The sequence below is a fragment of the Pangasianodon hypophthalmus genome, chromosome 9 (genome assembly GCF_027358585.1).
Source record: "Pangasianodon hypophthalmus isolate fPanHyp1 chromosome 9, fPanHyp1.pri, whole genome shotgun sequence".
NCBI classification, from domain to species: domain Eukaryota; kingdom Metazoa; phylum Chordata; class Actinopteri; order Siluriformes; family Pangasiidae; genus Pangasianodon; species Pangasianodon hypophthalmus.
In genome coordinates, this window is record NC_069718.1 from 982,578 (window position 1) to 1,009,516 (window position 26,939).

Below are 26,939 nucleotides of genomic sequence, written 5' to 3' on the forward strand. Positions count from 1 at the left end.
ACCACATCCACCTTTCTACACACTGTTTCTCTTTGTTTAGAGATTCAACATCAGTACATCAGTAAAATTATAGAAGGCTCACAGGCACAGGATGAAGTTTTATACCACGTCCTTCACAGCACACAATATGAACTTAATAAGCTGTGAATGTAAAAGTGCTCTGTTTACTGAGGAACACACTGCAGACTTATTCAGCTAACAGCTAACTCCTGACTTTTTCTGTCTTTAGTGTTATTTTTATTTTACTGTGACTGTGTCTCTTTATCAAAAAAATCCACTTCATTCTTTATAAATAAATAAATAAATAAATAAATAGTGATTTTTTTTATGATGCCTAAATTATTTACTTACTAGAGTTCAACATAAATAATTTTCTATTTGTCTAAACTTTATTCAATTTTCTGATTAACAATGAAATAAATTTATAGAATTTTAAATAAAGAAGAGAGACTTACTTTTGATGATGAGTTTGGTTCCTCCACCGAAAGTGAACCACAGTGATACATTCTAATGAAGCCGTCGTACAAAAACCTCTGTTACACTACAGTGACCACACACACACACACACACACACACACACACACACACACACACACACACACAGTTGTGGTGTTTGCATATGTGTGCTGTGTCACTGCTGCACACACTTTAAGAGCTGTAGTGCTGATCAGAGTGTGTTCAGTCCTTTCAGAGCCACTGACACGCAGCACAATGATGATGGTACTGATTCTACTGCTGGGGACACTGGGACTCCTCGCTCACCGTGAGACACTCTCTTTACTTTTATTATTCATACAAACCATCAAATCACTCTCACACTCATTACTACATTTGTTTCCATTATTTTAACTCTGCATCCTTTTCTTTAGAGTCCTTTGGGGAAATCGTCGTGACTCAGTCTCCAGGATCTCAGTCTGTTTCTCCAGGAGAATCTGTTACTCTCACCTGTAGAACCAGTCAGAGTGTTAGCAGTTACCTCGCCTGGTACCTGCAGAAACCTGGAGAAGCTCCTAAACTCCTGATCTATGCTGCATCTACTCGTCAGTCTGGGATTCCAGATCGTTTCAGTGGCAGTGGATATGGAACACAGTTTAGTCTAAAAATCTCTGGAGTTCAGACTGAAGATGCAGGAGATTATTACTGTCAGCAGTATAACAGCGGGTACACACAGTGTTATAGCACCGTACAAAAACCTCCCTCAGCTGTAGAGGAAGTGCTCTGAGTCAGAAACACACACTGATCTGAGAACAGCTGCAGAGCTGCTAAAGCTGCACTCCACTGAACATCATCAAACGTGTTCATGTTTAAAAAATAATCATTCCTGAAAAGCAGAAAACTCTTAATCAGCTGTTCCTTCTGTGATGAAAAATCAGCTGATGTGTATAATGGTATATGATGATTTCCACCTTCTGCTAAGAGGAGCAGTGTCTACTACACACTACTGTAACACACAATGTAGTGCAGGATCTTTCAATAAGAGTCAACATTCATTTCTATATTCTTCTATATTTTACTATTCATTTTCTCCTCATCTGTAAAGTTTAACCACAAAACAGTCTCCTTTTCTACCCCATATAAATCAAACTGAACTGAATTGAATACCTTAAACATACATGACCTGAGTTCCTGGTGAAGGAAAAAATCACCACAATAAAACATAAAGCTTCATTTGACTGAAGCTAAATGTGAAGCCAGTTTGATGCAGGTCTACGTGATGATGTAATGACTGTATTTATGGTGTCATTGTCATTACAGTATTAGCCAGTACATTCTCTCTGTACATTTTGCAAAGCAGAGGCAGACTGGAGGCCAAACCCCTCCACCCCAGCAGATACAGACTCCATCTCTGGAGTGAAATATGGCAAAGTGTGTAATATTAGACATTAGGCATTTCAAACATCTGTGCCTATAAAGCTCTTACTTCCTTTACCCTGATTATATTCTGAGCTAAAAGAGCAGACAATCAGCTCCTGTCAGAGCACCTGGGTGATAAAAGATAAATATACTTAGGAGGAAACAACAATCTCTGACTTTATTGGTTTGAAACATAAAGGTTTTATTTGTCAGAAATTGCTTTATAGTCCAGTGTGTTAAATGCTGAAATAATGTAGAACATCTGAATCTGGTAAATAAATCAGAATGGTTTAAATCTTTAATAAGAGTAAGATACACACACTGGGCCTCATTTATCAATCCTTTAGTAAAGTTGTGTGTAAATGTTTGCACAGACCCGAGCGTCCTTCTTTTACACAGTGGCATTTCTTCTTCATTGAATCACTAGTCATATTTATATTCATTTACGGATTTGTGTTGACCAGCGATCTTCAATTTACATTATTGACTCCCCTTTATGCATAAATTTACATAAACTCAGGACTGAAATGAAAGATACGAACATTTTACTGAACTAATGGGATTTTCATGAACACCAAATTTCTTGTGTAAATGCTCCTGTGAATGATTTATGAATAAATCCATTCATATCCAGTTTGATAAATGAAGCCCATTAATCTCAACTTCCTTTGTAAGAATATTCCAGAATGAGTCTCTTACCTCCTGTTTAATGTATTTTCTCTGTTGGTGGATCTGGACAAAGAAAAGTGTGCCTTGTTCCCCCTGAGGCAGAGAGCTCTACAGGCTCTTATCTTAATAAACTTGTTGGTGGGAAAACAACTTTGTACGTAGTTCCAATACAAGGAACCCTTGATATTTCCCCTCTCTCTTTCACTGCAAAAGAGTTTGAAAAAATGCCCAAAGCCACATGCCGTTCCTGTGTGGTAACCATGCCTGTTCAGTAGCTGTGTCTTCATGCAGCCTCTTGTGAAGCTGGAAAAGTCTCTTATTAAAAACATCAGTTACACTACAGTGACCACACACACACACACACACACACACACACACGTTTCCATAGAGAGAGGTTCCACTTTGCATTAGCAGCTCATGCTTCAGCGCTCTGCGAGTGTTTATAGCCCTGTGACTTTAACACTTCATGACTGAGAGCTGCTGCTCAGCGACTTCACCCACAGCAACCATGAGTTTGATCAGCGTCTTCATCTGCACACTGGCCCTCTGCGCTCGAGGTAACACAATGTTTTATCTTCTACTGTTCAGCTGACAAATCCATGTGAAGTAGGCCGACTAGATGAACTTCAAACTCCACATCATTATTAAATGTAGGGAACGAATTTATTCTTCTTATTTTTTTCAGGATCCAGAGGTCAGGTGACTGTGACTCAGAGTCCTGCAGTGAAATCTGTTTCTCCAGGAGACACACTCACCATCAGCTGTAAAACCAGTCCTGCTGTTTACCGCTATGCTAGTGGCTGGAGCAGCTATGACTGTTTGTCCTGGTATCAGCAGAAAGCTGGAGAAGCTCCTAAACTCCTGATCTATTTAGGTAGCACTAGAGCATCAGGTATTTCAGCTCGTTTCAGTGGCAGTGGATCTGGATCTGATTTCACTCTGACCATCAGTGGAGTCCAGGCTGAAGATGCTGGAGATTATTACTGTCAGAGTTACCATTATATCAGTAGTAGCAATGTGTTCACACAGTGTTAGAGCGTCGTACAAAAACCTGGGTGAGTGTGACTGCTGCAGCTGGGACCTACTGCAGGTGCTGAGGGGGACGATGTGATACAGCACAGTGACACACACACACACACACAACAAACTCACTACCCCAAGCACACACACACAGAAACACACCCTCACTACTCCACACACACACACAAACACAACACACTCACTACTCTGCACAGACACCCACACACACAATGACACACACTGTGGAGGAGAACACACACACACACATACACACGCACGCTCACTACTCTATACACACACACACACACACAAACTACACTACTCCAAGCAAACACACACACACATATACACAAACAAACATTACTCCACACACGCACACTCTCACTACTCCACACACACACACAAACACTCACTACTTCACACACAGACACACACAAACACAATCACTAATTCACACACATACACATACACACACACTCACTACTCCACACAAACACACACACAGATCACTACCACACTAAGCATACACAAAGCACTCTTTTTCAAAAATACAAAAACCACAAAAACAGTCACTGAATAAGCATTTAATGAACATTTCACCGTTCACAATTCTCCTTACCTTACACAATGAGATGAGCCACAAAACAAACATTTCTCACAAGCTGCTGCAGAACAAAAAAGTATTGCATTTAAATGACTTCTTCTCCTCTCATAGTCTGGATTTTATGTTTATCACTGAATCCTGGAGAAAGGTTGGTGATTTAACCACGTTTTCTGAATCAGTTCCAACTGACTGTACATTTTTTAACTCTCCCCGTCCAAACAGACAAGGGGGTGGATTAGTCACTACTTTAAAAAACTCTTTTCTTGCGCGATGCCGGTCAGTTCCAGTAAGTGTATTTACCAGCTTTGAAGCTCAGCTTCTACATCTTGACTGGAATGGCCCTGTATGCTAGGAGTGATTTACCGTCCTCCACACTCAGTCAAGGATTTCATACAGCAATTCACTGAATTCATCGGTAATATCGCCACAAACTATGACCGCTTTTTATTGGTGGGTGAGTTTAACATCCACGTATGTTGTCAGTCTAAACCTCTATCAAAGGAGTTTCTCAGGCTCATTGAGTCTTTCAGCCTGGTCCAGTGGATAAAAGACTCCACTCACATTCAGGGTCATACTTTGGACCTTGTACTTTCTCACGGGTTTGCAATCAGTGATATTGTTGCATCTGACTTTATGCTTTCGGACCATAGGCCGATTTTATTTTCTATGTCTCTCCCTAATCTTTCTCATTTCACTACAAAAGATATAACATTAGGACCGAGACATTCTCCTCAGTTTGGCTCAAATGTTAATCAGTACTTCATGGAATCCTGTTCACATTTGCTCTTGGATTCATCGTTACCTGACTTGGATGCTGACCAACATCTTTGTCTATTAAACTCTGCCTGGCTGGATGTCCTAAATGTCACCGCTCCGCTCAAGCCTTATAAGCCCAAACCTAAATCTGAACCGTGGCTCAGCTCTGATATTCGACTTTTAAGACAAGCTTGTAGAAAGGCCGAGCGGAAATGGAAAAAAGGACAAATTACATATTTCATTCCAGTTGTTTAAAGACAGTTTATCGGTTTATCAGAGTGCTGTTAAGTCTGCCAAAGCTATATATTTTTCTAACCTAATCATGAATAATCATTCTAGACCTAAGGTTTTATTTTCAGTTATTAATTCTGTTGTAAATCCTCCGGTTAATATGATCTCTGCTGCTTCTGATGCTATATGTGAAAGCTTCTTGAGATTTTTTATTGACAAAATCTCTAATTTGAGACCCAAAGTAAGCTCTTCTCATACTGAACCCTCAATCCCGTTGTTGCATTCTGCCTCCTGGGATAGTTTTGATCCTATTTCCCTGCAACTACTTAAAGATATCATTTTTTTTGCTCTCTCGATATCATACACCCTAAATTTTTAAAATCAATTATTGACTCTTTTGGGCCAGGATTAGTGTCTTTTTACAATAAGTGTCTTTTTATCGGCTCTGTCCCTGCTGCCCTTAAAGTGGCTACTTTCACTCCGTTACTCAAGAAGCCTTCACTAGATCCTTCTGTTCTGAACAATTTTCGCCCTATTTCTGTATTACCATTCATTTCAAAGGTATTGGAAAAAATTGTGTTCGACCAGCTAAAAAAGCAACGGCATTTTTAAGTCGGCTCACAGTACTGAATCTGCCCTCTTGAGAGTGTTAAACGACATTTTTTATCTACGGACTCTGGCGATTCTGTAGTCCTTGTGCTCTTAGATCTATCAGCAGCATTCGATACTATTGACCACTCTACTCTGATATCTAGATTAGAGTCCTATGTGGGGATAAAAGGAACCGTCCTTAAGTGGTTTCAGTCATATCTTTCTGACAGAAAATCTTTAGTCAAGTTAGGTAATTTTTCCTCTTCTGTTGCCCATGTAGCCTGTGGTCTTCCTCGAGGCTCGATCTTGGCGCCTTCTCTTTTCTCTCTGTACATGCTACCTTTGGGTTCCATTCTAAGAAGACATGGGGTGTCCTTTCATTTTTATGCCGACGATACCCAAATCTATTTACCAATCAAGAGAAATGATCCTTCAGCATTTACATCTTTATTAAGATGTCTAGATGAAGTTAAATCTTGGTTAGCCCAAAATTTCTTATCCTTAAATGAAGATAAAACTGAGATGATCGTTTTTGGCCCCACTGACAACTATCAGGCAACCAGCTTACAACTGGGTAGTCTATCTCTTTTTAGTTCATCACGTGTACGGAACTTGGGCGTTCTGTTAGATGAATCTTTAAACCTTGACAAACATATCTCCTCTGTAATAGGTTCTAGTTTTTATCAACTTCGTCTGCTGTCAAACCTTTTCTAAATCATAAAACCTTAGAGATGGCTGTTCACGCTTTTATTACCTCACGCTTGGACTACTGCAATTCACTATACCGTGGTAGTTCAAAGTCTCAAATTGCTCGCCTTCAACTAGTGCAAAATGCTGCTGCCAGATTCCTTCATAATTGCCGTAAAAGCGCTCACATTACTCCAATTCTGAGGACCCTCCATTGGCTGCCTATCAAATTCAGAATCGATTTTAAAATTCTTTTATTTGTATATAAATCATTACATGATCAAGCCCCCACTTACTTATCCGAATTGTTGCACCCATATACTCCTTTCAGAAGTTTAAGATCTAGCGATCAGAATCTTCTTTTAGTCCCACACACTTTTATATGTGCTATATAAATAAACTGAACTTGAACTTGATAATGCCTAGAGTATCATCATAAATGGCCTCTGATCAGGGTTTTGTCTCCTTGCTTGTGCTGCTTGACCTTAGTGCAGCTTTTGAAACCATTTATCATGCTATTCTCTAGATAGACTAGAAAGATAGACTAGAAAATGTAGTAGGCATTAAGGGAACAGCCCCAATGCCACATGTGTTTATTTGAGCTCTCATTTGCAATTTCTGGCCATAACATATTGAAAAGCACATCCACATCACCCTAAAATTTCATTAAAATGCAGCAGTCAAGTGTTTCTCTATGAAATGTAGATACAGTGCAAACTCTTTTCAGTACTTTTTATTAAACTCTATCCTGGCCATCCTGTTTTTGTGGCTAACTAGTGGCTTACATCTTGCAGTGTAGCCTCTGTATTTCTGTTCTTGAAGTCTTCTGTGGACAGAAAATCATTGATCCACATCCGCCTCCTGAAGAGTGTTTCTGGACCAAAAGCCTCAAATCAAGACTAGATTCTGAAATCTGTTTTATATCTGCACTAATGAATCAATTAAACACACCTGAGTAATCACAAACACCCGAGACGCCCCAACATTATGATACCTTGAAATGGAGGCTTATGTATAATGCTGTAATTTCTACATCGTAAAACTAAAATGTATAAAAATATTCTTTATTAAAATCTGAGAATGTCCACTTTAAATGCATGTGGATAGTTTGAGTACAAATTTTAAAATGTGGAATACAGAGGCATATAAATATAAATTATGTTTTGTCCCAAACATTATGGAGCACACTGTGCTGTATATGTCTATAATATTATCTATCTGCCAATCACTGAAATGGTAATGAACATGACTGACATCTCAGACTTAAACATCTCAGCTCCAGTCAGACTCTCAGAGCGCTCAGAGCTGCAGCAGTAACTGTAGTTTTACTTAAACTGTAGTTTTTTTTCAGTAACTGAAAAAAGTTGGAGTGCCACGTTTGTCCACAGAAAAGCACCTGGACAGAAGCATCACTGTTCTTTTAATAAACCTGCAATTTCCCACCCATGATATTTCCAGTTTAGAGCACATTTCTTCTTCTGAGGTTTTAAACTCACATCATGTTCTCAGCTGTAAAATTCCTCCAGATATTATCATTTCAACTGGGGCTCTTCTAAAAGGCCTTTTGCACTCCAAACCCTGAATAAAACATTTCTAAGTGTTCAAATAACCCCAAAGTGACCAGTCCCTGGAGTTTCAATGTGTAACCCTAAGCATTAATTCATTAAGGAGCTTAAAAGCCATGGCCTGCTGCTTCTACTCACCTGTGGCTGATGTTGCACCACCTCTAGAAGATGCAGAGGCCATCACTTTAATCATATCCTTTTAACTGTTTAAGGTCAGGGTCAATCCTGCTGGCTCCTCCACTCCACTGCATACACCACTGCCAGATTTGTGCAGTCCTGTGTGTCCACACAGTATACCAGAGCTCAGTCCCCCTACTGTCTCCTCTGCCTGATCTCCTGTACCTGTCCACTTTTAAAATACTGACCCTCTCCCCAGTTCCCTCAGCAGCACCTTTAGCACTGACTGGAAGAAGCTGGCTTTGGTCAGAATATTGGACCCATGAAGTAGACATTTACTGTGTGGAACACTAAACAACACCCTGTCTATCTGTGTCTCAAAGGTAGAAGGAGCTTTACAGAGACCAAAACAGAGGATCTGAAACTCCCACGGCCAGTCCCTGGGTGTTCCTGCCAGTATCTGGTACAAAGGACAGGGGTGAAGAACTAGGATGACATGGCCACCAAATCCAGCAATTCCTTCATTCTTAATAACATTAAATAGGAAATGTAGAAGAGTTGAAGTCAAGCCCCTGAATTATCAGAAACTCAGACAACTGAGGCATCTTGCGGCAAAAAGGGTCCAGGACACAGACCTTATCTGAGTGATCTGCTGCACTATTTTGTTATTTTTATCACTTAATCAAGACAGAGAAAACTAAACTGTAATAGTCAGTCCTTAATGTGATACAAGGATCAGATATATCAGATGTACCAGATATCCAGCACCTACTAGTAACACAAGGGGTATCCTAATCCTAACAATATTACAGAGGTAAAAAGAGACTTTAGTTAAATATTAAATAAGTGGTTCAGTTGATAGCTGATCATGTATCATTACTGGTTCATGCCAAGGAATATAGCTCATAGCAGGAAAGTATGATTTTAATCTCCTCCCACAAACTCACCCAGCTGTAAAAGCAGTCTTAACCTGAAGAACTGACAGAGAGAGAGAGATAGAGTGAGAAATCAGTGAAGTGAGAGAGAGATATTTCATTTCGACCTGGTTGTATTCACTCATCAACTCCTAGGCAACACCAGGTGGTACCCATCCTTCATGATTCAGGCTTTGTCTGCACCCTCATCTGGGATCTAGACCATAAAACTGCCAAGGTCAATCGCCAACCAGCACCAGAGTCATTTACATTTCTACATCCAGAGTGACTTACAATTATCTCATTTGTACAACTGAGCAGTTGAGGATTAAGGGCCTTGCTAAAGGGCCCTGCTCAAGGGCCCTGCTGTGGCAGCTTGGTGGTACTGGGATTTGAACTCTCAACCTTCCAAGCAGAAGTCCAACGTCTTAACCACTGAGCTACCACTTCCCTTTCATGTCATGTCCCACCAGAAAACCTGCGTTGTGCCCAGTTTGTGGGAGAAACACATCACATGGGCTAATTCATCTCCAGCAATGGGACACCCAGGATTGCATAAAACCCATGCTTTATTGCAGAATAATTACTGGTGGCCTCAGATGCTTCCGGACATCCACCATATCATATCCTCCTGTATAATGTGCACTCAGTCCAATGTGCCCCACAAAGCCCTTGTTCTGGCCCTGGACTTCATGACCAATGGACAAGTCGAAAGAGCCAATCAAGAGATTGACCGGTTCTTGGACTCTTTCTGTGCCGAAAACCAGGAGGATTGGGCTCAGTTACTTTCCTGGGAAGAGTATGCCTAAAACTCTCTCAGACATACTGTACGTCCACTCAGCTCACTCTTTCCAGTGTTTCCTTGGTTACCAACCACCACTAGCTGGAATTCCAGCCCCACATATTCCCATGCAGTGAACCAGTGGTTCAGGCAGAATGATCAAGTGTGAGAGGCAACCTGTCAACAGCTTGAGCAGGTAATTCTTAGCAACCTGTTTGCTGACTGAGGCAGAACCAACACACCAGTGTATCAACCCAGACAGTCTAGCTCTCAAGTCAGGACCTGATTTTGGCTCACCTGCATCTAACAAACTGCCAACAGCTGATGCAGTGGTCTGGAAAAGCTGCTCTTTCAGAAGGTCATCAAAAGTTCTTCCACTGAGCTTGGCTATCTTCTGCAGTTCTGTATATCAGCATTCAGTCAGCATTAGTACAGTGTTCAGTCACTGCCAGTAGACAAACACTTGATAAAAGTCTGATGAATTCACAGACATTGTGTGGACTTTTGAAAGTTTAAGGCAGTAGAGGTTCGAGAGTCGCTAGGGCAGAACAACTTTCATACTCAACAATGACGTCTCTATGGTAAGGTGACTTCGGATTGTCTATACGAATGTTTCTACAGACACGAGTGTGCTTATTAAAGAAATCGTCTAGGTCTTCTTCTAGTTCTGTGTCAGTTAGCCTGTGATGTCTGTGAAAAAATCTCAGATCATAACCACAGTATTCGATAACAGCAATAACTCAGGCATACATTCAATAGCCAATGTATAGACACTTTAGAAGGCACTTTTGTTCCTTTAAATTGTTCAGTGCATGGGAGTACAGAAAAACCAAAACAAAGTCAGATCGGTCATCCTCATGTGGCTCGCCATCGTAGTTCCACAAGTTTTCAATCAAAACCATAAACCTTACCTGTTTTATACAAAACAGTGCCATGACAGTGCCTATGTCAATAGACAACAGGTTCAACATCGATTAGCATCCACTTCAAAATCAGCCATCACCACTCTAAAAATGGTCTAATATCATTAATCGGAGGTTCTGCAATGTCATATGTCACTCTATTAATTTATTTCAAAGAATTGTTTTATTCTTTCCTTATTTTTCTTTCTCTCATCTCGCCTCATGTTTAACGTTGCGTGTTCTGAGTATCACACAGATTCCATGGCACCTGTACATGTCACACTTGTGTGCCTAGTTGTTTAATTTTTTTTATTATTATTATTATTTAAATATATTTTTGAATAGCAGCTTTGGTTATACTTCTTATTAGCTTTTAGTTTAGTTTAGTTTATTCATTTATAAAGCACATTTAAAAACAACTAAAGTTGAAACCAAAGTGCTGTACAAGTTGTGTAAAGCAAATCTATACACAAAAACATTTAACAATACAAAATACTGAGAGACAAATGGACATTTTCCAGGCTCAGACTGAATTAAAAGATAGAGAATAAAAGAGCTCTTGGGGCAGTGTACAGACTAAGGAGATCACATATGTATGGTGGAGCAAGCCCATGCAAAGCTTTAAAAACTAATAATATAAAATAATAAAATTGTGAACTCAATGCGGAAATTGTCCTTCAGCCAGTGTAGAGAGGCAAGCACAGGAGTAATGTGCTCACGCTTCCTGGTGCCAGTCAAAAGTCTGGCTCCTGCATTTTGCACCATTTGCAGGCGATCTAGAGCGGTCTTAGCCAACCTCAAATAAAGAGAATTACAGTAGTCCAACCTTGATGTTATAAATGCATGAATAACAGTTTCCAGATCCTGATTAGATAGCATCTTCTTGATTTTAGCAATTGATCTCAACTGAAAGAAGGTGCTCATGACAACAGCATTAATCTTCTTATCAAAACACAGTGAAGGATCTAGAATAACACCAAAGTTTTTGACGCAATCTCGCACATTGGAAGACAGTGTACCTAGCTGATTAACAATGCCAGCGGATGAGACTGGTGGACCAAAGATATTTCAGCTTTATCACTGTTCAGCTGCAAAAAAATTCGTGTCCATCCAGCATGTAATGTCACCGAGACAATCAAATAGATTTTGCACCGAACAGCTGTCGTTTGTACTAACAGGAAAATAAAGTTGCGTGTCGTCAGCATAACAATGATATGATAAGTTATGCTTCTGGATAATGTGGCCCAAGGGGAGCATATATAGAGCAAATCTTCCATTTATTCCATTCCATTTATCTTCCATTTTGAATAAAAAAAAGGTTATTAAATTCTATATTATTTATTATTATTTTCTCTTTTTTTAGGTACTGAAATTCTGACCTGGGTTACAATATAGCCCTCCATAGAATGAAGTGACAAAGTTAGATATTAATATGGACATTAAACTCCATAAATGTTGAGAACTGACAGAGATTTCCTTTTGCCATTTCTGGTTTGGAGAGCAAAAGTATAAATAGTGTTCTTTTCTAGAGCCATTTGGCTCTAGACCTTACAACTGCATGCTTGGCCTTGTCTAAATGCATTTGGTTATTTTTAGCTCTTTTAATTCTAATTCCTTCTCATTACAAATATTAACTTTCATTAACATTACATTCATTTTACTAAAGACAGCTAACTCTACATTTATTTTGGAGGTCTTTAGCTGTTTGCGTTTCTTAACAGCGATGTATTTCCCATAGCGCTATCAGCAGAAATGTCCTTAATTAGTGCTGTAGTGCTATTGTTAAATACATCATCTTTCAGAAGAGCTTTGTTAAACTTTTAATAACCTCTCATCCTAGGAAAGTCCTCATCACTGTTCAACTTTAAAGACATAAGCTGGTGATCAGATAATATTAACAATATTAAAGGCTAAAGTGGAAATTAAAAAAAGCTCGATTCTAGATCTTAAGGTTAAAAGACTATTGGACGAAGTACGATCAAGTGTGTTAGAGTTAAAAACTACCTTGTATGCATCAGAGAGATCAGATCATAATGGAAGAAGAGAATTGCTTGTCTGTGGGTCTATATTACATTTAGGAGGGAATCTATCTAAATCTATCTAAAGCATCATCAAAGCACTCATTAAAATCCCCACCTACAATTATTATAGAATCCAGATATTTACAGAGACATCCTTTAAGTTCAGATTTTATCTGATGAGAAAATGTCTTGTTGTCCTAACCCTAACCCTAGCTTTGCCAAGAATATCGATCATCTTCCCCTCCTCCTCTCTCACCCCGTGCAGCTTCAGTGCTCATCTCCAGCTGTAAGGGTTGCAGTCAGCTAGGCTGCTCTCAGGGACTCATTTTCTTCTTTAAATGTTCTGATTTCAGCATTCATGTGTTCCAGCGTCTCTCTGTGTGGACTCACATCCATGGCCAGCTGGTGCACAGCTGAAGTCAACTTCTCAATCTGGTCAGAGTTTCTATATTAGCATTGTCATTAACTGCTGACTGCAGTTATAAGCGGTTATAAGCACAGACGAGGCAACAGCCTGTTCTTTTCTTCTTCCTGCCCATAAACAGAACAGGAAGAAGCCGCCTTTCTTCTGTCATAAGTTTTTCCAAATAGAAAGCTAACATTAGTGGTGGTATTATCACATAACCTCCAGCGCTCCTGAAGGAGTTACACCAAACACATCTGATCTACATGTAGTACTCCTACAACAGGAGCACATTTGAGAAGAACGACTCGGATGCAGTACTTCATCAATGCTGCTTTACCTTGAATCATTTCAGTAATGTGCTGTATACAGTTTACAATATCTTATCCCAAGGAAGACATGAACAATGAAAACATTTTTCCTGTTAAACTATACTTTCAATAATATAATTTTAAGAAATATAACAGTATTGGCAAATAAACCATTCACTTTACCCAGTAATACTCTCAATCCACTTTACCTGAACACTGAAGTTCAATAGAGCTACATACTAGATTATATATTACTCATCACATTTAACTCAGGGTAACAAACATAAGTTGGGTTAAACTCACTGAATTTGCAGGTTAAAGACTACATATAACACCTAAACATACACTAAGAACTGAATTAATGAAAATAAATATCTATCCATGTGCTCCAACGCAATGAACTCATAAAACAATTCTTATAAAGCATCAAAATAAACAATTACACACCCATAACCATCAATTTTGTGACTAATCATGTTTATACTCAATCAGGATAGTGTAAGGTGTGTTTTATGCACTGATATCTGAAAATGGAGAATATTTGAGAAGAAATATTCAGATGCAGTACTTCATCAACAGTGCTTTAGCTTGAATGAAATGCATTGATTGAGTTCTCTCTGATCATGTGTGTGAAAACGCAGGCATGAAGGTGTGCACAGGTACAACCAATCACACACACCCATAGCAGAACATGAAACATCACATTAAAAAAACACAATCTTATGCAAAATATATATTTTCTCTGTAAAACCTGGTATTTTGAAAGACCTTTTAGAAAAAAAAAACTGCAGAAACTCAAAACATGAAAGAATCATTATTAACTTGTGAAATTTGTAAATAAAATAATTAAAAAATAAAAGCTATACACATAATTAGCTTTATGAAAGACTATAAATGCACCTGAATTTACATTATTTTCCCGCCATCCCACATACACAGCCACCATCTTGGTGCCATTGTGTTCTTTTCTCCTAGGTAAGACTAGCTTCCTGAATATTCCTTGTAGTTATTTGAGTCTGTGATTGTCAGAGTAGTTCACTGTCTGTGAATGAAGTTTTAGAGTTGTGGTTCGGTAACTGCAATAAAATCTACAGCCAAACTTCAAACTCCTGTCAGTCTCATTTCCACCTCCAGCTCGTACCCTCCTTTCAACCCACAATCTTAACTGGAGCCCAAACACCAAGGGGTAGGACGGTCCTCTTGTTTTTGGTCTTTTTAGCTTTTTATAAACTTTGGCTGGTTTGTAGGTGCAGGGCATGCTCGAAAACACACAAAACTTGGATGTGTGCCTGGCCCAGGGGCTCAGCAGTGCCCATCCCATTGGAGTGCATGGTGTGTGAATGAGCTGATTTTTTGGGGGAAATGATGTGGATTTACCATCAAAGTAAACTATAACAATCACACACAAATCTCACTGGAGTTTAAATATTCTCAGGAACAGGAATAGATTAACTCATACATGTTTTGCTGAATTAGGATTTGATCTTGATTTGATAAACTCTTGCAATCAGAGAACAGATTCACATCTGGTTTAGAGGAAATATTCATTTGTGTATCATCTGCTAAAATGAAGTGGGTCTATAATGGATCCGTGTGGAACGGCCTGTTTAACTGGGACAGTGTGTGATCTGAATGGATCTCTAGAGACAAGATGGAGTCTGTGACATTGATATGATTTAGGTCACTTTATATCTGTACCTGAATGTCCCATAGATTTAAAATACTTAGGAAAATAGGGACTTAATCAAACAGAAGAAGATTTGTTCCTAGAACCAGAACAGTTTGAGTTCTGAGCCCAGTTCTGATTGACTACATCATCAAGATGAACAGAAACCAGTTTTAACCAGTAAAACTGAAAGATCAGTGAAGTGAGAGAGAGATTTACATGAAGACGGCTGAGTGATCCTCTTTCTCCCAGAATAGAGCAGCACTTTCACCAGATGTTCAACTTCCTTCAGCCAAACTCACTGAAGCACAACACACAGCACTGAATCTACAGCTACACACACTCTCTCATCACACTGATAATGACTATTAACTCTAATAAAAGAACACACAATGTCCAAAAGGAAGCTTTATTTCAGCAGAGCAAAACTACAGGAAGAGCAACAGGACAGTGAAGAGAGTAAAGACAGAAATGTCAGCATTGTGTAGAACTGAAACTCTATTGTAGATGGATGTGTAAGCAGCTCAGTGTTAAATTGTATCTTGGAGCTGTTAGGCTTCACACTGGCTCTTTCTGAACGTGACCGGATGATTGACGCCGGCATGGGAGACCGTACAGACAAACTCCTCCCCCTTTTCCCAGAGCGCTTTGCTGAGGGTCAGGGTGCTGCTGCGTGTGTAACCGTCCTTCTTCTGTTCTTCTGCGCTGGTCAGAACCCCGTCCTTCACCTGGGAGCCGTCCACTGTCCAGCTCACCAGCGCCCCCTGTGGAGAGTAGGCAGACAGCAGGCAGAGCAGCGAGGCCGATCCCTCAGACAGCTGCAGAGAGGAGGGAGGGAGCAGAGACACGGAGGGCTTCACCGTGGGACCGGCTGGAGACCACAAACACACAATAAACACACATTTACACACGCTTACACAACATTTACTCATTACTGCTCATTCACATTACTGCAGTTCAGTAGAACTACTCAGCAGGAGAACATTTACTAGTTACTCGTTATATTGTGGAGCCACTCGGACTTTGATCAGCTTTATTCTGGGAGTGTATTCCAGTCCTCCTAAGCTGTTCTGTTACTTTTACATGTAGTCCTACAGAAAAATAAATACACTGATGATGTAAATACACTGATATTCCACAGAATCAGGGCTGGAAAATGCAACATCACACCTTCCCTTTGAGTTTCCTGAGAACAAGATTTACTCTGTTACAAATCACATATCTGGCAAAAAGGCAATCAGTCCAGTGATGGAAATAACCACATCACACCACATCCACCTTTCTACACACTGTTTCTCTTTGTTTGGAGATTCAAAATCAGTACATCAGTAAAATTATAGAAGGCTCACAGGCACAGGATGAAGTTTTATACCACGTCCTTCACAGCACACAATATGAACTTAAGAAGCTGTGAATGTAAAAAGTGCTCTGTTTACTGAGGAACACACTGCAGACTTATTCAGCTAACAGCTAACTCCTGACTTTTCTGTCTTTAGTGTTATTTTTATTTTACTGCAGCTGTGTGTCATTATCAAAAAAATCCACTATATTCTTTTTAAATGAATAAATAAATAGTGATTCTTTATGATGCCTAAATTATTTACTTACTAGAGTTCAACATAAATAATTTTCTAGTTGTCTAAACTTTATTCAATTTTCTGATTAACAATGAAATAAATTTATAGAATTTTAAATAAAGAAGAGAGACTTACTGATGATCAGTTTGGTTCCTCCACCGAAAGTCAACCACAGTGATACATTCTAATGAAGCCGTCGTACAAAAACCTCTGTTACACTACAGTGACCACACACACACACACACACACACACACACGGTTGTGGTGTTTGCATATGTGTGCTGTGTCACTGCTGCACACACTTTAAGAGCTGTAGTGCTGATCAGAGTGTGTTCAGTCCTTTCAGAGCCACTGACACGCAGCACAATGATGATGGTACTGATTCTACTGCTGGGGACACTGGGACTCCTCGCTCACCGTGAGACACTCTCTTTACTTTTATTATTCATACAAACCATCAAATCACTCTCACACTCATTACTACATTTGTTTCCATTATTTTAACTCTGCATCCTTTTCTTTAGAGTCCTTTGGGGAAATCGTCGTGACTCAGTCTCCAGGATCTCAGTCTGTTTCTCCAGGAGAATCTGTTACTCTCACCTGTAGAACCAGTCAGAGTGTTAGCAGTTACCTCGCCTGGTACCTGCAGAAACCTGGAGAAGCTCCTAAACTCCTGATCTATAGTGCATCTACTCGTCAGTCTGGGATTCCAGATCGTTTCAGTGGCAGTGGATCTGGTACACAGTTTAGTCTAAAAATCTCTGGAGTTCAGACTGAAGATGCAGGAGATTATTACTGTCAGCAGCATTACAGCTATCCGTACACACAGTGTTATAGCACCGTACAAAAACCTCCCTCAGCTGTAGAGGAAGTGCTCTGAGTCAGAAACACACACTGATCTGAGAACAGCTGCAGAGCTGCTAAAGCTGCACTCCGCTGAACATCATCAAACGTGTTCATGTTTAAAAAATAATCATTCCTGAAAAGCAGAAAACTCTTAATCAGCTGTTCCTTCTGTGATGAAAAATCAGCTGATGTGTATAATGGTATATGATGATTTCCACCTTCTGCTAAGAGGAGCAGTGTCTACTACACACTACTGTAACACACAATGTAGTGCAGGATCTTTCAATAAGAGTCAACATTCATTTCTATATTCTTCTACATTTCACTATTCGTTTTCTCCTCATCTGTAAAGTTTAACCACAAAACAGTCTCCTTTTCTACCCCATATAAATCAAACTGAACTGAATGCCTTAAACATACATGACCTGAGTTCCTGGTGAAGGAAAAAATCACCACAATAAAACATAAAGCTTCATTTGACTGAAGCTAAATGTGAAGCCAGTTTGATGCAGGTCTACGTGATGATGTAATGACTGTATTTATGGTGTCATTGTCATTACAGTATTAGCCAGTACATTCTCTCTGTACATTTTGCAAAGCAGAGGCAGACTGGAGGCCAAACCCCTCCACCCCAGCAGATACAGACTCCATCTCTGGAGCAGAATATGGCAAAGTGTGTAATATTAGACATTAGGCATTTCAGACATCTGTGCCTATAAAGCTCTTACTTCCTTTACCCTGATTATATTCTGAGCTAAAAGAGCAGACAATCAGCTCCTGTCAGAGCACCTGGGTGATAAAAGATAAATATACTTAGGAGGAAACAACAATCTCTGACTTTATTGGTTTGAAACATAAAGGTTTTATTTGTCAGAAATTGCTTTATAGTCCAGTGTGTTAAATGCTGAAATAATGTAGAACATCTGAATCTGGTAAATAAATCAGAATGGTTTAAATCTTTAGTAAGAGTAAGATACACACACTGGGCCTCATTTATCAATCCTTTAGTAAAGTTGTGTGTAAATGTTTGCACAGACCCGAGCGTCCTTCTTTTACACAGTGGCATTTCTTCTTCATTGAATCATTAGTCATATTTATATTCATTTACGGATTTGTGTTAACCTGCGTTTTTTAATTATTATTTTCATATTTAAAACTTCTTTCATTAATGACATGAAACAACTGGGTTTCACAAAAATCTCATTACATTTATTTGTACATTTGTGATTGAAATCAATAAGATCTATAAACTTAACAGCATAATCTGTGTATAAAAGTGCAGTAATCCATGATAATTATATGATTTGAAGCCGATCAGTCGAGGTTTACATTATTGACTCTCCTTATGCATAAATTTACATAAACTCAGGACTGAAATGAAAGATACGAACATTTTACTGAACTAATGGGATTTTCATGAACACCAAATTTCTTGTGTAAATGCTCCTGTGAATGATTTATGAATAAATCCATTCATATCCAGTTTGATAAATGAAGCCCATTAATCCCATCTTCCTTTGTAAGAATATTCCAGAATGAGTCTCTTACCTATTGTTTAATGTATTTTCTTTGTTGGTGGATCTGGACAAAGAAAATTGTGCCTTGTTCCGCCTGAGGCAGAGAGCTCTACAGGCTCTTATCTTAATAAACTTGTTGGTGGGAAAACAACTTTGTACGTAGTTCCAATACAAGGAACCCTTGATATTTCCCTTTCTCTTTCACTGCAAAAGAGTTTGAAAAAATGCCCAAAGCCACATGCCGTTCCTGTGTGGTAACCATGCCTGTTCAGTAGCTGTGTCTTCATGCAGCCTCTTGTGAAGCTGTAAAAGTCTCTTATTAAAAGCCTCTATTACACTACAGTGACACACACACACACGTTTCCATAGAGAGAGGTTCCACTTTGCATTAGCAGCTCATGCTTCAGCGCTCTGCGAGTGTTTATAGCCCTGTGACTTTAACACTTCCTGACTGAGAGCTGCTGCTCAGCGACTTCACCCACAGCAACCATGAGTTTGATCAGCGTCTTCATCTGCACACTGGCCCTCTGCGCTCGAGGTAACACAATGTTTTATCTTCTACTGTTCAGCTGACAAATCCATAGTAGAAGTAGGCCGACTAGACGAACTTCAAACTCAACATCATTATTAATGTAGGGAACAGATTTATTCTTCTTATTTTTTTCAGGATCCAGAGGTCAGGTGACTGTGACTCAGAGTCCTGCAGTGAAATCTTTTTCTCCAGGAGACACACTCACCATCAGCTGTAAAACCAGCTCTGCTGTTGTTGATTACTGTGGTGGTAGCAACGACTGTTTGTCCTGGTATCAGCAGAAAGCTGGAGAAGCTCCTAAACTCCTGATCTATTATGCTAGCACTAGAGCATCAGGTATTCCAGCTCGTTTCAGTGGCAGTGGATCTGGATCTGATTTCACTCTGACCATCAGTGGAGTCCAGACTGAAGATGCTGGAGATTATTACTGTCAGAGTTTACATGAGATCAGTAGTAGCTGGATGTTCACACAGTGTTAGAGTGTCGTACAAAAACCTGGGTGAGTGTAACTGCTGCAGCTGGGACCTACTGCAGGTGCTGAGGGGGACGATGTGATACAGCACAATGACACACACTGTGGAGGAGAACACACACTCACACACTCTCACAAACACACAACATTCACTACTCTAAACGCATATACACACATACTCTCTACTCTATACACACTCACTACTCCACACAAACACACTTCTACTACTGCTACACACACTACTGAACACACACACCACCACCACACTCACTCACTACTACGCACACACACCTATGATAGCAAAAGTTCTTGTTTCTCCACTACAGGATTTTTCACGTTCTCTTCTAGCGTATTTTCATTTTTTTTCTCTTGAAGAGCGCTTTTGTATTTTGTCAAGACAGCGAGCGGAGGCCGTCCACACCGGATCCACGCCGTCTAAAATAACATCAACTAACCTTCGACTAAGGTGTGTTAAACAACATGTCGAGTGTGTTGAGTGCAGGATGTTTAGTCACTCTTCCTCCATCATTAGTAATAGCTTTATTTGTGATAAATGCATGTTAGTTAGCTCTCTGTCGGAGAAGATTGCAGCATTAGAGGTGCGCATCCAGACTCTAGAGAGGGTTAGTGAGAGTGAGAGCAGCGTAGTTTCTGTAGGGGAAAGTCTGGATGCCTTAGGCGGAGTTAGTAATCCCCCAACTCCAGCATTAGAGCCCTCACAGCGGGGCGAATGGGTGACGACTCGGGGGCATAATCGCAAAGCGAGTGAATATACTGGGAGCCAGGGCACCGGACATAGCAGGTAATCTTAGGGTCTTAGGCAAGCACAGGTTCTCAAAGATAGTTATTCATGTAGGAGCTAATGTTACTAAGAGTAACGTGGTAGAGGTGTGTGCGAAGGCGATGTCCAATGCAGTAGTATGCTCTGGCCCCATCCCAATGCAGCATGGCGATGTAGCTTACAGCAGGTTATGGTCCCTGAACTGCTGGATGTCCAGGTGGTGCTCCGAAAACAATGTGGGCTTTATAGATAATTGGACTAACTTTGCGGACAAGGCTGGCCTTTTAGGGCGGGACGGTGTCCATCCCACTTGGGAAGGTGCTGCTCTCATTTCTTGCAGCATAGCACATAGTCTAAGAACAGGACTAGTTAATTGGTGAAAAGTCAGGGCCAAGGCCAGGGAGCAGACAAGCAGGCTAAACCGACCGTCTGCTTGCTGCACTGAATCGTCACTTAGGTTCCACTGTATTCAGACTGTGTCTGTTCCCCGAGCTAAACAAAATTATAGACATACTCAGACTGTTTTAGTAACCTGTTACGTCCCGTGACGTGAATTATATGGTGTATACTGGTGATTGTGTCTCCCCTTTATTTCTCTCTCTCTCTCCCTCTCTCTCCCTCCACGCAGCGCTCCAAACTATCAGCAGCTGAGCCTAATTAGCGGGAGCGTGGTTCTTCTGTCAAGCGGGTGAAACAGCAGATATAAGGCGGCAGGGAAGCAGAGCTTGGAGAGAGTCCCTTTTCTGCTATCCCAAACAACGTGTTGAGTACTTGCTGTTGAGCAAACGTGTAATCGGTGAATCTGTGGTGTGTATATGAAGTGGTCATTTGATCTTTTTGTGAATTAAACAGTAAAACCATGTAGGGAGACGGGAGCCTGTTCATTAGGGCTTTATACCCTTTCTGTTTTTTCTCCTGTTTTTATGTCAGTCAGGGAGAGAGGTAAGACAACTGTCTTTGATTTGCTTTTCTTTTGGTAGGTAATTTATATAGTTTAAATCCTTTAGGAAGATCTTGTTTTGTTTATTATTTTGGCGTTGCCCTCTCCTGACGATTTGGTTGTTTTCTGTTTATCGATCTTTGTTTGTTATTTACTTGATTTGCTAAGCCGGCAAATAAACCACTTCATTTGAGTATATTCCGTGTGTGGGTGCTGTTAATTAAGTGTTGTAAGTGTAAACTGAGCTGGGATAGGGGAAAAGGAGACTTCTCCACGCGGGTTTTGCTGAAATTTTTCGTTGGCTAATCTTTTTTAGAGCCACATTTTTACTTTTTTTTGTGTTACTTCCTCCCCAATCCCTAGACTAAGGAGAGAACGTAACAAACCTAATTAACATAAAATTAAACCAAGCCGAATGCATAGGCAGCACCGTTGATCTGAAGTTAGGACTGTTGAATATTAGATATCTTAAGTCTAAAGTGCTTATTGTTAATGAAACCATTACTGATCAGGAGTTTAATGTACTGTGTTTAACAGAAACGTGGATTAAACCAAACAAGTTTGTAGCATAAAATGAATCTAGTCCTCCCGGGTACAGTTACATACATCAGCCCCGTCTAACTGGCAAAGGAGGAGGCGTCGCAGTCATTTATAATGATAATCTAGCCGTCACACAAAAACCTAGTCATAAATTCAACGCATTTGAAGTTCTTTATTCTAACATAACATACGTAGCCACTAAAAATAAGTCTACCCAGGTGATTCCAGTAATTATTATTTACAGACCCCCAGGGCCATATTCTGAATTCCTATGTGAATTTGCGGATTTCATCTCTAACCTGGTTGTTTCTTTAGACAAGGCATTAATTGTTGGAGACTTTAATATTCATTTTGATAATCCAGATGACCCTCTGAGAACAGCAGTTGTGTCCATTCTAGATTCTGTAGGGGTTAATCAGAATGTAATAGAACACCCATAGTGGTGGTCACACTCTTGATTTAATACTAACATTCGGATTAAATATAGAAAATAGAGTCTCATGTCCACAGTCTGAAGCTATCCCAGATCATTACCTTATCTCATTTAAAATGTGTATTAATCATAATATATGCACCTTGCCACGTCACCATGTCAAACGTACGTTCACGTCAACAACTGCACAGAGTTTTATCAGTAATCTCCCAGATTTATCAACCATGATTGGATCACCGTCTGATCCCGAAGAACTTGACCAGGCAACTGAATGTTTAGAATCAACGTTCTGCAACCCGCTAGATAAGACAGCTCCACTTAAAAGAAAAATAATTAGGGAGAAAAAGCTAGCACCCTGGTATAGCGATCACACACGAACTTTAAAACAGACCACTCGAAAACTAGAACGTAAATTGCGTCAAACTAAATTGGTAGTATTTCAAATAGCATGGAAGGAGAGCCTATTGAGCTATAAGAAAGCTCTTAGTGCTGCTAGATCAATGTATCTCTCCACCCTAATTGAAGATAACAGAAATAATCCTAGATTCTTATTTAATACTGTAGCAAAATTAACTAGAAAGAAGAGCACAACAGAAACATACACACAATCATTATATAGCAGCGATGACTTCATGAATTTTTTCAATGGTAAAATTGAAAATATCAGGCAAGAAATTCAGACTATTAATTTAAAACCGGACAGTTTTATAACTTACCCTGTAGATGATAATATAATAATATAATAATAATATCAGATCAACAATTAGAATGTTTTACTCCCCTTGAAGAGACCGAATTAATTTCAGTAATCATCAAAATCATCAACCTGTGTACTAGTTCCTTTACCTACTTGTATCTTTTAAAGATAATCAATTCTTCCCTTAGCATTGGCTATGTAAATAAATCTTTTAAATTAGCAGTTATCAAGCCCTTGATTAAAAAACCTGACCTTGACCCCTGTCAGCTGTCTAACTATAGACCAATATCAAACTTCCCCTTTATCTCCAAGGTCCTAGAAAAGATTGTAGCACAGCAGCTATGCTCATACTTACATAGGAATGACATTCATGAAATGTATCAGTCAGGATTTAGGCCTCATCATAGCACAGAGACAGCGCTGGTTAAAGTTGTAAATGACTTACTACTGGCCTCTGATTGGGGTTGTGTCTCCTTGCTTTTGCTGTTTGACCTTAGTGCAGCTTTTGACACCATTGATCATGCTATTCTCCTCGATAGACTAGAAAATGTAGTAAGCATTAAGGGAACGGCCCTTTCCTGGCTCAGGTCTTATTTGACTGATCGTTATCAGTTTGTAGACGTAAATGGTGACTTCTCTTCGCATACTAAGTAAAGTTTGGTGTTCCGCAAGGCTCTGTTTTAGGCCCACTGCTGCGGACAACTACAGGAAGCCAGTGGAGAGAGCATAGCAATGGGATGGTGTGGGAGAAGTTGGGAAGGTTGAAAACCAGTCGTGCAGCTGCATTCTGGATCAGTTGCAAAGACGAATGGCAGTCAGAGGCAGACCTGCCAGGAATGAGTTGCATTAGTCCAGTCTGGAAATGACAAGGGACTGAACAAGTACCTGTGTGGCCTGTGTGGAAAGAAATGGACAAATTTTTCTGATATTATAAAGAAGAAATCAGCATGAGCGTGTGAGATTAGCAATATGGGAAGAAAAGGACAGTTGATTGTCCATGGTTGCCCCAAGGTTGCGTGCAGTAACCGAAGGCAAGATCAGAGAGTTGTCAAGGGAGATTGCAAGATCCTAAGATGAGTATGAATGACCTGGGATTCTTTTGTTGTTTCTTTTGCGCTCAAGCTGAAGGTTTGCTATTAGCACACTATCCCAACAACCTCTGCAATATTGTTTCAAAAGTTGTCGCTCAGCTTCATCAGCAGAAATACCACCTCTCTTTATCACTTTGAGGAGAGCTGTCCGTAAGCATTGCAAATACAAGGAAGGCCTTTCACCAGTGACCTGCAGCTATGCAGAAATTTTGCAAAGAGGTCATCACCATCTTCCAAAGTATCGAAACGCTGTTGCACCCAAGTATTTTACAATTTCTGATGCTGGGGGCAGTAGACTGTCCAGAATCTTCCTAGACCGATGTAAGTCAGAAAGACAAGGGTCCCTAAGGTTTAATTCCACACTATTTTGCCAGGTATCATAATCAACTTTCACTTGGACGAAGACTCTTACCAGAGAACACTCTTAGTCTGAATTGTGCATGTGTATGTGAAACTTCTTCGTTCCTTTTGACTCCTGGGCATTCAGTTTGTTTGAGTGGAGGAAAAGAATCAAGTCTGCAAGGATCAGTCACTAGGGGTGGTTTTGGCTCACCTGCATCTAACAAACTGCCAACAGCTGATGCAGTGGTTTGGAAAAGCTGCTCTTTTAGAAGGTCATCAAAAGTTCTTGGCTATCTTCTGCAGTTCTGTAAAGTTGCTTCAGCGCTCAGTCAGCATTATTACAGTGCTCAGTCACTGCCAGCAGATAAACATTTGATATAAGTTGAACAAAGCAAGAGACATTGTGTGGACCTTTGAAAGTTATAAGGCAGTAGAGGTTCGAGAGTCACTAGGGCAGAACAGCTTTCATACTCAACAATGACGTCTCTATGGTAAGGTCTATGTCTTCTTCTAGTTCTGTGTCAATTAGTTCCTTATTTATCACTGAGTTTGCAACTGTGACCTTTTCAATATCCATGTTTATCAGAATTTACACTATTTCTGGTCTGTGTGATCTGTTTCTTTTTTCTTTTAGGTTTAAAATTCACAGAATATAAAATACAACTGCTCTCCTGGCTGGCTCTCAAAGATTTTTTTGTAATGAAGTGTGTCACATGCCCTTCAATATAGGCTTAAAGGATTAGAGCACAGTGAGATGGACCAGTGTCTAGGTTAGTAAAGAGCAGGGCTGATAATGGAAATAAATAACACACAGACTCTCAGATGAAATCAGCATATATTGTGTTGGAACAATAAATTGCACAATATGAACAAGGAATGAAACTTCCTGACAAAGAAAAAAAACAATAAATGACAATAAATGACATGTAAAGTGTACTCTTTGTTTGTAGTCTTTTCTCTTTACATATAATTTGGTTCTTTTTTCTTCTTCTTTTGAAGTTTATTTCGCTGGTAAATTAGCCTATTTATCTGGGTGTTAGGATTCTTTTAATGGCTTTATTCATCTGGTTTGTATAACTATTTGACTTTTAATCTTTTAGTCTATTTAAAAATTCTAATGTCTGGTTTATCTAATAGACTTCTAATTTTTTTCCTTGCTTAAATATTTGGTCTTATCCCTATTTATACTTTTGACTCCTAATGAAAATGATACCCCCCTTTTACACTCTACAATATCACATAAGATCACAGATCCATTAAAAGTAACTAAAACAATCATAACTCAAGAAAAAATCTCAGATCATAACCACAGTATTCGGTAACAGCGATAACTCAGATATACATTCAATAGCCAATGTATAGACACTTTAGAAGGCACTTTTGTTTCTGCAAAATGTCACCAGTAATGTCCTTTAAATTGTTCAGTGTGTGGGAGTACAGAAAAGAAGAAAAATAAAGTCAGTTCGGTCATCCTTGTCTGGCTCGCCATCGTAGTTCCACAGGTTTTCAATCAAAACCATAATCCTGACCTGTTTTATACAAAACAGTGCCATGAATTTCAACAGACAACAGGTACAACTTTAGCATAACCTTTTTTTCTCAAAAATGGAACTTCGAAATGACCCAAATGCTTCTTATCTTCCCTGCTGAGTGCATCTCTACATGAACGCATGTGTGCGCATGTAACTGCATTCACTTCTGGATGAGTAAAACTGATCGTGTAAAATTGCACAATACTCCATATTAATTCTCAATAATCATGTAAAACACTTTACAGCAACAATATCTAAATGACTAAAAAAAGAAAGTACATCTGTAAATAAAAATCATTCTAAAAAAAAAACAATGCAAGGAAAGCTCACCAAATCCATGGGTGTTTTGTAAGCGATTAGCATCCACTTCAAAATCAGTCATCACAGCTCTTAAAATGGTCTATTACTACAGGGGTTCTGCAATGTCATATGTCACTCTATTAATTATTTAAGAATTGTTTTATCCTTTCTTTAGTTTTCTTTCTCTCATCTCGCCTCATGTTTAACGTTGCATGTTCTCTCTACTTTTGTGATTCTGTCTGAGAAC

The 26,939-nt window shown here is 39.6% G+C and overlaps 1 long non-coding RNA gene and 4 gene segments (V, D, J or C); 4 read left to right on the forward strand and 1 right to left on the reverse strand.

The window, feature by feature from the left end:
* The first annotated feature begins 566 nt into the window (after positions 1 to 566).
* Positions 567 to 1,465, forward strand: LOC117598127 (immunoglobulin kappa variable 3-15-like). The segment is given in 2 exon segments: positions 567 to 763; positions 870 to 1,465. Coding segments are annotated over 2 exon segments (405 nt in total).
* A 1,289-nt stretch (positions 1,466 to 2,754) lies between these two features.
* On the forward strand, positions 2,755 to 4,373 carry LOC128318772 (Ig kappa chain V region K-25-like). The segment is given in 2 exon segments: positions 2,755 to 3,080; positions 3,209 to 4,373. Coding segments are annotated over 2 exon segments (441 nt in total).
* Positions 4,374 to 15,487: 11,114 nt separating this feature from the next.
* On the reverse strand, positions 15,488 to 16,893 carry LOC117598137 (uncharacterized). The gene is made up of 2 exons (XR_004578840.2): positions 16,805 to 16,893; positions 15,488 to 15,963 (listed from the first exon to the last, which is right to left on the reverse strand). It is a non-coding gene; the product is annotated as an uncharacterized LOC117598137 (long non-coding RNA).
* Positions 16,894 to 16,927: 34 nt separating this feature from the next.
* LOC117598131 (immunoglobulin kappa variable 1-8-like) lies at positions 16,928 to 17,564 on the forward strand. The segment is given in 2 exon segments: positions 16,928 to 17,087; positions 17,194 to 17,564. Coding segments are annotated over 2 exon segments (408 nt in total).
* Positions 17,565 to 19,385: 1,821 nt separating this feature from the next.
* On the forward strand, positions 19,386 to 21,953 carry LOC128317034 (immunoglobulin kappa variable 3-11-like). The segment is given in 2 exon segments: positions 19,386 to 19,570; positions 19,700 to 21,953. Coding segments are annotated over 2 exon segments (393 nt in total).
* Positions 21,954 to 26,939: the final 4,986 nt, after the last annotated feature.